At 39.3% G+C, this 13,012-nt stretch overlaps 1 protein-coding gene across 2 annotated transcripts in view; it reads right to left on the bottom strand.

Annotated features, from left to right (window-relative positions):
- The window catches only part of RDX (radixin), a 63,782-nt gene that overhangs the window by 32,341 nt on the left and 18,429 nt on the right, over window positions 1-13,012 (bottom strand). For both annotated transcript variants that reach the window (XM_049778662.1, XM_049778661.1), the window contains 4 exons: window positions 12,507-12,603; window positions 11,637-11,800; window positions 7,280-7,410; window positions 442-602 (listed from right to left, as the gene is read on the bottom strand). In XM_049778662.1, coding sequence (XP_049634619.1) covers window positions 442-602; window positions 7,280-7,410; window positions 11,637-11,800; window positions 12,507-12,603 — 553 coding nt within the window. The remainder of the gene's footprint in view (window positions 1-441; window positions 603-7,279; window positions 7,411-11,636; window positions 11,801-12,506; window positions 12,604-13,012) is intronic.

Genomic DNA, 13,012 nt, shown 5'->3' with positions numbered 1-13,012 from the left:
TCAAGGGTTACTCCTGGCTCTACATTCAGAAATCGCTCCTGACTGGCTCGGGGGACCAGATGGGATGCCAGGATTCAAACCACTGTCCTTCTACATGCAAGGCAACTGCCCTATCACCATTCTATCTCTCTGGCCCCCAAATTATTTATATTTTTATTCATAAATTTTTTTCCCTGGTTTTGGGGTAATACTCAGTAGATGCTCAGCAGTGTGCACTCAGAATTACTTCTGATTGTGCTCAAGAGGCCATGTGGAATACTGAGGGTAGAACCGGGGTTGGCTGTATGCAAGGCAATATGCTATACTATAGCTCTGGTCCTACTTTTATTTTCAATTCACTTTACAGAACTAAGCTTAAACTTAGTTTAATAAGACTCAGTCAATACTTTTGCCTAAACTTTTTCTTCTTTTTCTATGGCAGAACAAAAACAGTTTCCTTACTAGTTGTTCCTGATTTTTCATCTGATCAGCAGCTTGTTTTGCTATGGCTGATTTTGCCTCTTCAGCAGCTCGACGCTCCTTTTCAAGTCTTTCTGCTTCTTCTTTTGCTCGTTTTCGTTCCTGGTCCAGTTCTAGGGCTTTCCGAGTTTGTTCTTCTAGTTCTGTCAAAAAATAAATATAGTATGTTAGACAAATTTCCACTGATTTTCACAAAAAAAAAAAAAAGAAGAAGTTTAGGTAGCAGGGCATCGAATCTTTACAGTCTCTAAATATTAGCAGAATATATTTTGGTGAAAGCTAAAACAATACAAAAGAAACTATCACATAATTAAAAACTGTGAAAACAAAAATTTTAAACTCAAGCTATGTCATAAAACTCTAATTCTATTTTTTAAAAATCTATCCAAAGTTTCTATCTAAAAATACTGCTATTATACAGATCTATAAAATATACTTTGAGGACCAGAAAGACTATACACAGAATACGGTGCTTGACCACAGAGCTGACCAAATGGATTTGATCCCTGGCACCCTACATTTAGTTCTGAGTCATGCAAGAAGTGATTTCAGAGCACAGAGTCAGGAGTAAACCCTGAGCACGGCAGGGTGTGCATACACCTTTGAACTCACAACTCTTCATCTTTTGGAACTTAAATATTTTTTTTTAATTTGAGGGGACCACACCCAGTGATGCTCAGGGGTTACTCCTGGCTATGTGCTCAGAAGTCGCTCCTGGCTTGGGGGATCATATGGGACGCCGGGGGAGCAAAACGTGATCCATCCTAGGCTAGCGCTGGCAAGTCAGACACCTTACCTCTAGTGCCACTGCACCGGCCCCAAGGAATTTAAATAATTTTACTGTGTTAGAAAAAAATACTACGTAATTCTGTTTTAGTGTGATGTGAATTACATGACATTGAAAACTGAGCTATTGGTGAACTTTTTTTTTTGTTTTTGTTTTTTTGTTTTTGTTTTTAGATCACACCGGCAGTGCTTAGGGATTACTCCTGGCTCTATGCTCAGAAATTGCTCCTGGCAGGCAGCAGGCTCAGGGGACCATATGGGATGCCGGGATTCGAACCACCGTCCTTCTGCATGCAAGGCAAGCACGATACCTCCAAGGCCATCTCTCAGGCCCCGGGTGAACTGATTTCTTACACACCAACATAATTTAGAGATAAATTAAAGGAACAGCAACCCTAAGTCAGAAGGAAAACTGAGGACATTGATGGAAAGAAGACGACACTGGTGGGGCCCGGAGAGATAGCACAGTGGTGTTTGCCTTGCAAGCAGCCGATCCAAGACCAAAGGTGGTTGGTTCGAATCCCGGTGTCCCATATGGTCCCCCATGCCTGCTAGGAGCTATTTCTGAGCAGACAGCCTGGAGTAACCCCTGAGCACCGCCAGGTGTGGCCCAAAAACCAAAAAAAAAAAAAAAAAAAAAAGACGACACTGGTAAAGGGATTTGTGATCTACAATGTACTCTAACTTCATAATTCAGTGATTCAATAAATTTAAAAATCTAACATGAAACAAAATTCCTCCTATAAGAAAGTGCTGTCACACAGAATATGATTCTCTATATATAGTCAGAGAAAAAAAGAAACTATCCTGAGTTTTAAAGCTAATCATAGTACAGAAAATACTGCTGTTCTTAATTTTTTGTCTTTCTCAGAACCAATTAAATAATTGCAATTGGGTAGATTTTAGAAGGTTGGAAGGAAAGAATTATTCTAGCTAGATTTTTTTTTTTTTTTTTGGTTTTTGGGCCACACCCGGCGGTGCTCAGGGGTTACTCAGAAATAGCTCCTGGCAGGCATGGGGGACCATATGGGACACCGGGACCTGAACCAACCACCTTTGGTCCTGGATTGGTTGCTTGCAAGGCAAACGCCATTATACTATCTCTCCGAACCCCTAGCTAGATTTTTAATTTGAAGTGGGTACATTATAATGAAGATGAAATATAACATGTAGAAAGCCCCAAAGCAAACAAATAAATGTTCAGTCAGCACGCCTTGCATGGAACTGACCCATGTTCAACAATATCCCATTATGGTCCCCAACCTGCCGAGTGACTCATGAGCATTCCAGGTGTGTCCCAAAAAAACAAAAACAAAAGCAGAAGAGATTCTAAATTACTCACTGAAAAAACTACTTTAACCATCTGTCTTTGGAGGCTGGAGAATTAGTACAGCAGATTGTCTGTTGCCTTGCATGCACCTGACCTAGGTTTGATCCACTGCATCCTATATAATTCCTTGAGCATCGCCAAGAATACCGTATTTGCCGGCATATAAGACAACTGGGCATAAAAGACGACCCCCTAATTTTGCAGTTAAAACATAGGTTTAGGCCTATATTCACTGTATCAGACAGAACGTTCCTGTGCTACAACTGTGTGTACCACAGTGAGCCAAATACAACAAGCAAAGGTTCAAAGGTTATACTGCAATAGACTTCCTCTCTGACTCTGGCCAATCTGAGCAGGCTCTTTACAGTGTAGATTCGGGTCCAGAACATTGTCTAATTTGCATGCATAAAAAGCCTGCTTGGATTGGCTGAGTTAGAGAGGCGGTCCGAGCAGCCTTGAAGTGATTGGTGCAGGATCGAGTTGGAAAATTCGTTTTGTGGCAATATGCAGACAATTTTCGTTTAGCGGCATATTGAAACATTTTTCGGGATATACTCGGCATATAAGATGACCCCCGATTTTCGGTTGACTTTTTCTTGTTTCAAAGTCGTCTTATACGCCGGAAAATATGGTAATTTCCAGAATGCAGGGTGATCCCTGAGCGTTACAGGGTATAACCCCAAAGATAAAAAAAAAAATCTTCTTTATATATAATGCAACTTACTAATCAATGCCAACATCATAAAAGACCTCTAAAATACATAGCAATTTTCAAGACACCATTAATGTGTGTGTGTCTTTGTGTATGAGATAAAGTAATGTGCATGGTACCCTGTCAGTAAGAACACTGTTGGAGCCAGAGCAGTGGCACAAGCAGTAGGGTATCTGACTTGCAAGCACTAACCTAGGATGGACCGTGGTTGATGGACCATGGTTCGATATCCTCCCCACCCCTCGCGTCCTATATCCCCCAAACCAGAAATATTATCTGAGTGCATAGCCAGGAATAACCCGAGTGTCATCAGGTATGACCCAAAAAAGCAAAACAAACAAACAAAAAAAACACTGCAAACTAGTCTAAAAGAAAAAAAGGGGGTTTCGAGTGACAGCACATCAGGTAGGGCCTTAACTCCTGAGCACTGAGTGGGTAGGTTGAGAGAGGAGATGGGAGATGGGTCATAGAGCAAGAAACAACTGTAATAGTGGAAAATCTGTATTATAAACAATCTTATAAACCACAGTGTTTAAATAAAAGTAGATTTTAAGGAATGTTATCACATGAATTATGTATTTACTTTGCCTTTATACAAAAAAAATAAGGTACTTACTACTCTAATGATATGAAACAGAGATGGCAGATCAGAACTGCCATCAAGTAAGGAGCTATTTATTTATTCAATATTGTACTAGCACAATGTCTAATGCATGCCAAGTGCTTATGTAATAATCCTGAATGAAATTATTATTATATCTCAAGTTGTTCCTCAAAAGATAGCCTTGGTTTTTTTCCCCCATGTCTTTGAATCACACCTGATAGTACCAGGGAGAGCATACAGCGCCAGGGATCAAACTCAGGCACCTAGGACTGAATAGCATGGAGGTAAGGCATTTGCCTTTCATGCAGAAGGTCGTTGGTTCAAATCCCGGCATCCCATATGGTCCTCTGTGCCTGCCGGGGTGATTTCTGAGCAAAGAGCCAGGAGTAACCCCTGCGCACTGCCGGGTATGACCCAAAAACAAAAACAACAACAACAAAACCCGGGAACCTCACACATGCAAAGCAAGTGGTCTACCACCTCAGTAGATCTAAAATAGTCAGTAAGAATCCTCTCTTTACTACTGTTGGAACATAATGCAATAATGGTTATGTTATATCCTAAGTGTTGTCATCAATACATCTTTAAAGATGTTTAAAAAATAATAAATAAGGGCCAGAGTGGTGGTGCAAGCAGTAGGGCATTTGCCTTGCACATACTACCCTAGGACAAACTGGTTCGATCCCTGGCTTCCTATATGGTCCCCCAAGCCAGGAGCAATTTCTGAGCACATAGCCAGGAGTAACCGGAGTGTCACTAGGTGTGGCCCAAAAAACAAATCATCATCATCATCATCATCATCATCATCATCATCATCATCATCATATAAATGACTAAATAAATTACAGAAAGGTTAAACTTTAAGAGTGTACTAATGATTTCTGGCTACTTTCAAACAGTTACTTCAGTAGGACGTTTGCCTTGCATGCGGCCAACCTAGGAGGGACCCGATTTGATTCAAAGTGTCCCATATGGTCCCCCAGCCTGCCATTTCTGAGTGCAGAGCAAGGAGAACCCCTGAGCTCCACAGGGTGTGACTCAGAAACCAATCAATCAACCAATCAATGAAGTTAAAAAAAAAAAAACATGGTGCATGGAGGGCGGGCAGATATCTGGCTTCCGGTTTCCCCTTAGATTCTGGAGGTCAGCTCTTGCCAGGTATGGGGTTTGGGGGGGCCCATGCCGGAGGCCTTCTCCCTAGCCTGGAGAGTGCTGGGAGGCTTGGCAGGCCCCCAGCCATTCCCCTCTTTCTCCCCTTGACTCCAGGCCTTCCCTGGGTGTCTGTCCAGGTGGATTCTATAGGGGTCATCAGGCTTTCCCCCTACCTCTCCCTAACTAATGGGAAAGCGCTTTGGGAGGAGGGCCGGCCATTCTAGCACTGGTTTATGTTGGGACAGTCACTGAAAATTTTTTCTCCTTGGTCTCCATTTCAAAAACCATGCAGGGGCTAGTGCCCCCACACATACAATATATATTGATAGTATTATATGCATATAGTTTATATATGCATTAATTACCATCTTGTATTGTGACCTTGATACTGCCCTACAAAGTTCATTTCTAATCTTATACTGCCTCAGTCTCAACCATTATTTCCCCCCATTTACCCATGTAGGTGCAGCTCATGACATGAAGCTCACCACACAGAGTAATGAGTGCAGTTAGAGAAATAACTACACTGAAAACTATCATAATAATGTGAGTGAATGAATGAGGGAAATAGAAAGCCTGTCTCGAGTACAGGTGTGGGTAGGGTGGGGAAGAGGGAGATCTGGAAAATTGGTGGGGGGAATCTTGCACTGGTGAAGAGGGGTGCTCTTTACATGACTGTAATCATACAACTACAATCATATTTGTAATCACGATGTTTAAATAAAGATAAAAAAAGAATAAATTGAGTATCTTTTTGCCTCAAGAAGATTTGACTTAAAATTGTCTTGACAGGGATGCGATATTCTTTAAGTTCTATCTCCCTCATATACCTTTTGTTTTGGGGACATGCCCAGTGACTCTTAGTAAGCTCAGAGAAACAGGGAACTATATGAGACACCAGTGATCACACCCCCAGGTTGGCCATCTGCAACACTACACACTGCACTATCTCCCTGGCATTCCACATATTCTTTAATGCTTCCTTCCTTACTTGAATAGTTTTCTATATGTAAATCATTAATATTATTCATATACCCAAATAATTTAATATTCAAAGATTCAGTAACTATTCTCCAAAAAAGGTGTAACACTTTATAACTTAATCTTTCCTATAATATCAGATAGATAATATAATTTAAACATTCCTTAAAGAAACACTAACTACGGGGCCGGAGCAGTGGTGCAAGCAGTAAGATATCTGCCTTGCCCATGGCAATTTTTCATTTCTGAGAAATGAAATGAACAGGCAAATGTTTTAGGCAGGAGCAACAACTTAAAAAAAAAAATACAATAAAAGACAAAGACAGAACAAAAATATCTTTGTTAAAAATACTAAAAGTAGGGCCGGAGAGATAGCATAAAGGTATAGGCATTTGCCTTGCATGCAGAAAGATGGTAGTGTGAATCCCGGCATCCCATATGGTCCCCTGAGCCTGCCAGGAGCAATTTTTGAGCAGAGGGCCACGAGTAACCCCTGAGCACTGCTGGGTGTGACCCAAAAGCAAAAAAAAAAAAAAAAAAAATAACAACAAACACCACAACAAAAAAAAAAAAACTAGAAGTAGGGGCCGGAGAGATAGCATGGAGGTGCTGTGTTTGCCTTGCATGCAGAAGGACAGTGGTTTGAATTCCGGCATCCCATATGGTCCCCTGAGCCTGCCAGGAGCTATTTCTGCGCGTAGAACCAAGAGTGGACCCTGAGAGCTGCCGCGTGTGATCCAAAAACCAAAAATAAAAGAATATTAGAGTCAGACAAATTAAATTGCTGCCTTGCAAGCAAATGACCCTAGAATCCCTTAAATCCCCAAGTAACACAAAAGGTGGCCCCAAATCAAAAAGAATTTTTGGATTAATGTATACAAGTTATATCATAAAAGCAAACAAGGAAGTGTTTAGAGTCTAGGTAAGTAAGAGAAGAATATCTGGGCCCAGAGAGATAGCACAGCGGTGTTTGCCTTGCAAGCAGTCGATCCAGGACCTAAGGTGGTTGGTTCGAATCCAGGAGTCCCATATGGTCCCCCATGCCTGCCAGGAGCTATTTCTGAGCAGACAGCCAGGAGTAACCCCAGAGCAACGCCAGGTGTGGCCCAAAAACAAAAAAAAAAAAAAAAAAAAGAGAGGGAAGAATATCTAAGAACATTATATAGTAGAATATATCTTAGTTTAATATGATAGTGAAGTGGTTCCACTATAAAGTAACAATTTTAAATCCAAAGTCCAAAACACATCTGCTTACCTTTCTGGGCTTTCATTGTCTGCTCTTCAATTTGCCTTAGTCGTTCCATTAGCTCCTCCTTTTCCCGTTCTATTCTTTCCTTTTCCTTTTCTGCTATTTCTCTTTTCTTCTTTTCATTTTCTAGTTGTGCCCTTCAAAGAAAGTGTGATTATTTTGTCACAAATCAGTTAATAAAAATAATATCATGAAAACTAATTATAGACTACTGATCAACTGAGAAGAAACACAACATAAATAATTTAAATATTCACTATATTCAGCAACATGCAAAACACTTAGTTATAAAAGAAATATGCTGGGCCGGAGAGATAGCACAAATGTAAGGGCATTTGCCTTGCACGCAAAAGACGATGATTCGAATCCTGTCATCCCATATGGTCCCCCAGCCTGCCAGGGCAGATTCCTGAGCATAGAGCCAGGAGTAGCCCCTGAGCACTGCTGGGTGTGATCCAACCCCCCCTCCCCCAAAAAGAGATATGTTATTAAGGGTACATGCACTAAATTATAATGCAAATTTTATTGAAGAGTTACAATACATACAGCCAATAGTTGCTTTAGAAAACTGGGGGAGGGGTAGGCTCCAGAGAGAGCACAGCGGTAGGGCATTTGCCTTGCATGCTGCAGACCCAGAAGAGCCTGGGTTCAATCCCCAGAATCCCATATGGTCACCCGAGCCTGCTAAGAATGATATCTAAGTGCAGACCCAGGAATAATCCCTGAATGCTGCCTGGTATGGCCCAAAACAACAAATAAATAAATAAATAAATAAATAAATAAATAAATAAATAAATAAAATACTGGGGAGGAAGGGCACAGTGAAACAGCACAGCGTGGGGCGATCGCCTTGAGTGTACATCCGAATAGGGTTCAATCCCTGGTAACTTAAATGACCCCTTGAGCCACCAGGAGTGATTTCTGAGTGCAGAGCACCACCAGGTGTGGCCAATCAATCAATCAATAAATAAATAAATAAATAAATAAATAAATAAATAAATAAAAGCAAACAAACAAGAGCATTATTCCTATATGTATCTGGTCCAGTATCAAATCCCTGGGAAAAACCAGGCAAATATTTTGGAAAAGTGTGATAACTCAAAGTGTGCGCTTTACATTTACTTTACAAAGTGTGCAGGAACCCCAGATTTGTACTACATGGTCTCAGAGAAAATAGAAAGCAATGAACCAGGAGTAACCCCTATGGGCATGATCCCAAATTCTTAAAACATTATAAACTGTTTTACAAACACTGTTAAAGGACAAACAGATAAAACTCTTTAAAACATAAAAATGTCAATGATATCTCTTTTGTGCAAAGCTTGTTTTTAATGTAGTCTTGAGTAGGAAGAAAAAGTGAGTCATTTGCACACTGGAAGAACTTTGACAAATTTTGGGGGCCGGAGAGATAGCATGAAGGTAAGGCGTTTGCCTTTCATGCAGGAGGTCATCAGTTCGAATCCCGGCGCCCCATATGGTCCCCCGTGCCTGCCAGGAGCAATTTCTGAGCCTGGAGCCAGGAATAACCCCTGAGCACTGCCGGGTGTGACCCAAAAACCACAAAAAAAAAAAAAAAAAAAAAAAAATAACTTTGACAAATTTTACATCAGCACAAAAGGTATTAAATGCACAGATGCCTCACATCAAATTAACTTGTTTAGATCAACATAAATCCTTTGCTGGGAAATATGATAAAGACTTGACCATTCAAAAGTAGTTTGACTTTTAAACAGTAAAATAATGTGCGGCAAAAGTGCATGCACAACCATTTTCAGTCATAACAATGAATTAAACTACTATGAATTAATACAAATTATACAGGTTTAACTCCTCAGGTATATTTAGAAATGTCTACTTATCTGGCCTCCTTAGACCATTCCACATGGAAATTAGGAAAGACTAGTTTAGAGTTCCTGGTGCAGAGCAACTTCCAATCTTAATTGCATCTGCCATGGGTCTGACACAACTTCCCTTTATAAGACAAATGAGAACATCAGACCTTGTCAGACTCCATGGCATAGTTCAGAAATACACACACATGAATAAAAATTAGAGGGACCCCTAAATTATTAAATAATATACAGTTAATATTTAATAAACAACCAAAATGCTATAATGAGAACAATAATTCTTTTAAACAACAGACTTGGAGAGGGGGAGCGAGTCATAGTAGAGCAGGTAAAGTGATTGCCTTGCACACCATCTGACATGAGTTTGATCCTGGCACCATATATGGTCTGCCAACCACCATCTATGAAAACCATGACACAGAATATCCCATTGCTACTTACAGTTGGCATGTGGGTATCTAACTCTTCAAGCTCCGTTTTAAAATTGGCCAACAATTTAACCATGTTAAAAATGTTCAGAAATTGGGATTGAAAAGAGCACAGCAGGGTAGGATAGTTGCTTTGCATGAGGTCACATCAGGCTTGATCCCCAGCACCCCATGACCACAGGCGCACTGCCAGGAATGCTATATGAGTGCAGAGCTAGGAATAACCCTAACTATCACCATGTGTAGTCCAAAAGCACACCAAACAAAATAAGTATCAACATTGAAAACAAAATATGAGAGCATACAAAGTGAAGAGCATAAGATACAAACAATTTCTTATTAACACTCAATAGAAGACATTTAAGATGGGACAGGATGGGAAAGAAGGGAAGGAAGAAAGAATAACAGTTGAACAACAGTTGAGGGCAGGAGGCAGAAGGGTGGGAGGAAAGGGAGTAAGTAGAAAGGAGGAAGAAAAAGTGTCTTTGAGAGTTACAATGAGGGGCTGGGTAGGTGGCGCTGGAGGTAAGGTGTCTGCCTTGCAAGCGCTAGCCAAGGAAGGACCGCGGTTCGATCCCCCGGCGTCCCATATGGTCCCCCCAAGCCAGGGGCGATTTCTGAGCACATAGCCAGGAGTAACCCCTGAGCGTCAAACGGGTGTGGCCCAAAAACCAAAAAAAAAAAAAAAAAGAGAGTTACAATGAAAGTCTATCTACAAAGTAACAATGCAAACTATCTCTAAAAAGTAGCCCTAAAACACAAGAAAACAGTAAAGCATGACAGAGCCCAGTCAAAGCATTAATTCAATTTAGGATGTTTTCATAGGCTCAGAAATTACTGGAAAATTTCATGCCTACATTAAATAATTGTAAGTTTGTGGAGGTGGGATAGTAAGTTAGGACTCATGCCCAGAATGCCAGACATGTCCATGGCCAGGGTTCCATGCAGAGCACCCATGGTTCCTTCAAGGACTGTATCGTGTAGACCTGGAGGCACCCAGCACTAAATCTTGCACTGAACTTCTGGCCCAGATGTTTGAAAATAACTGGTGCTACATCCCCATCCCCTAAAAGATTTTTGATACAGTAAGCTTCCGTTAGTGCATATAGTTAAGAAATCTGAACAAACAGTTAAATTACACGAAACTTTTCATATATTAAAGCTTTTCATATACATAAACTTTTAAATACAAAATTCAGAGTACAGGTTAAGAAAAATTACTCTATCTAGCAGAATGCCTAAGTTTTTCCTATTAAGTAAGATCTTGTTTATTTTTTGATTATGGTGCTATTCTACAAAAATTCTCAGTAGGAGTAACTTTATAGTAAGGTGTCAATTTTTTAAAGATGAAGTCTAAACTAATCTCAATTCAGATTTGGGAATCATGTTGCTGTTCCCAGTAACAAAGTCCTTGGGTCACTGAGAATTTTATTTAGTAACTTTCCGTTTCATATTTAGCAGTATTATTTTTGAAAGTATAACAGAATCATATCATGATGTAAAGATTAGTGAATACTGGTATTATTCTATTTTGTGCAGAGATTTAAGAGTCACTAACTTTCAAAGCACATTTTCACTCCAAAAAGAATGCTAATTACAAGAAAAACAAACTTAAAAATTTGAAACTACTATAACAAACTCAATGTTACTTAAAAGTTAATAAAAGGAAAGTACATTGATACGGTCAAAAGGCTATTTTCTTAGAAAAAAAAATCTCAGATTTCCAACTTTATAATCATATATACGCATTTTAGTATAGTGCCAACACTACTGTTGGCTTTTATACAATATAAAATGTAGAAAACAAAGGTAAAATGTATATAATTTTAGGGGCCCAGAGAGATAACACAGCGGCATTTGCCTTGCCAAGCAGCCGTCTCAGGACCAAAGGTGGTTGGTTCAAATCCCGGCATCCCATATGGTCCCCCATGCCTGCCAGGAGCTATTCCTGAGCAGACAGCTAGGAGTAACCCCTGAGCACCGCCAGGTGTGGCCCAAAAACCAAAAAAAAAAAAAAAAAAAAAGTATATAATTTTAAATAGATTATTCTACATCAGTCAGAATGAAAGGCCATAAATTCCATACCTTTCTAACTGCTTCTGATGTTTCTCTTCTCTGGCCTGAGCCTTCATTTGCTGTACTTCAATTGTATCAGGTTTCCTTCTTCGCATGTATAGTTCATGGTTTCCCATACATAAAGCCAAAATTCGCTTATTGATTCTCAGACGAGGTGCATAAAATACAAAATCCTAAACAAAGCAACATGAATTCAAAGTATTTCTGAAGGATAGTGAGTCACAACAATAAATTTCAATATGTGGTATGAGTTCTAAAACTATACTCCTTACACATAAACTTTTCACCCTAACCAATTTTGTGGACAGACTCATAATGTTACTTAAATCCATTAATTCATTTGGTTACTTTGAGCATTTTTCTTCACCTCTCAGGAAGCCACTTTTGCCATTTACCTCCAATTTGGCTCTTTGTTCAAAGCAGTCAAATTTTATAACAAGATGCTCTTATCTTTTGTCCTTTTAGTAAGTTAGAATAAATACTAAGCATACTTAACACTAGAATTAATGAATATACTTAGAAATATTTCTTAAAGAAAAGGCTTCAAAGCATTAAAATGCAAAAGTTCAAGATAAGAAACTTTTAACAGTTTATTTAGAATAGTGCTAGATATACAGGATAGTCTACCTATTAAAAAAATTCTTCTAAAAAATTGCTTCTTGGGACTAGTGTTTAATTTTTTTGGTGGTGGCACAGGTTTCACATTTCCTAATAAAATTATTGCTATATTAATATCGCTATATATTATCAGCGATAAAATATAACATGATATTAAAGATTAAATTATAAATGATAGACAATGTCAACCTTCCGTGATAAATTGTCTGCAAACAAATTTGAACAGTTAATACATAAAACTTAAGAAAGATCTTTACTTACAGGTGCCTTCTTGTCAATCGGCTTTATAACAAATTTTTTGTCATTAAATGAAATATTTCTGATTTCACTCCAGGGAAAACCAATTTTTGGAGTCAACCTTTAAAAATAAAAGGAAATTTTAATTAATAGCAAGAAACAATCCATAATTTGGCCCCAGTTAGCTAAATAGTAAATTTTTCAAAGAGTTTTAACTTTCTCTTGAATTTTTTTTTCTCTTGAAATATTTTTAAGGAGATATTTGACCAATTGAAAAAGCAGTTAAAGCCCTGAGCACAGGGGCTGGAGCTATAGTACAGTGGTACATATGACATTTGCGTTGCATGTAACTGACCTGTGTTCAATTCCCAGCATCCCATATGGTGCACCGAGTCTGCCAGAGTGCAGAGCAAGCAGTAACAGCTGGGTGTGACCCAATACAACAAAAACAAAAGAGCCCCAGCACAGTCAGGAGTGTGTTCTCCACCTTCTCCCCTGCCCCTCCCAATCAACTAAAAAATAAAGGTACT

The sequence above is a fragment of the Suncus etruscus genome, chromosome 8, assembly GCF_024139225.1.
Source record: "Suncus etruscus isolate mSunEtr1 chromosome 8, mSunEtr1.pri.cur, whole genome shotgun sequence".
Taxonomy (NCBI): Eukaryota; Metazoa; Chordata; class Mammalia; order Eulipotyphla; family Soricidae; genus Suncus; species Suncus etruscus.
The sequence above is the reverse complement of the archived record's forward strand: the minus strand, read 5'-3'. Positions and strand labels throughout refer to the sequence as shown.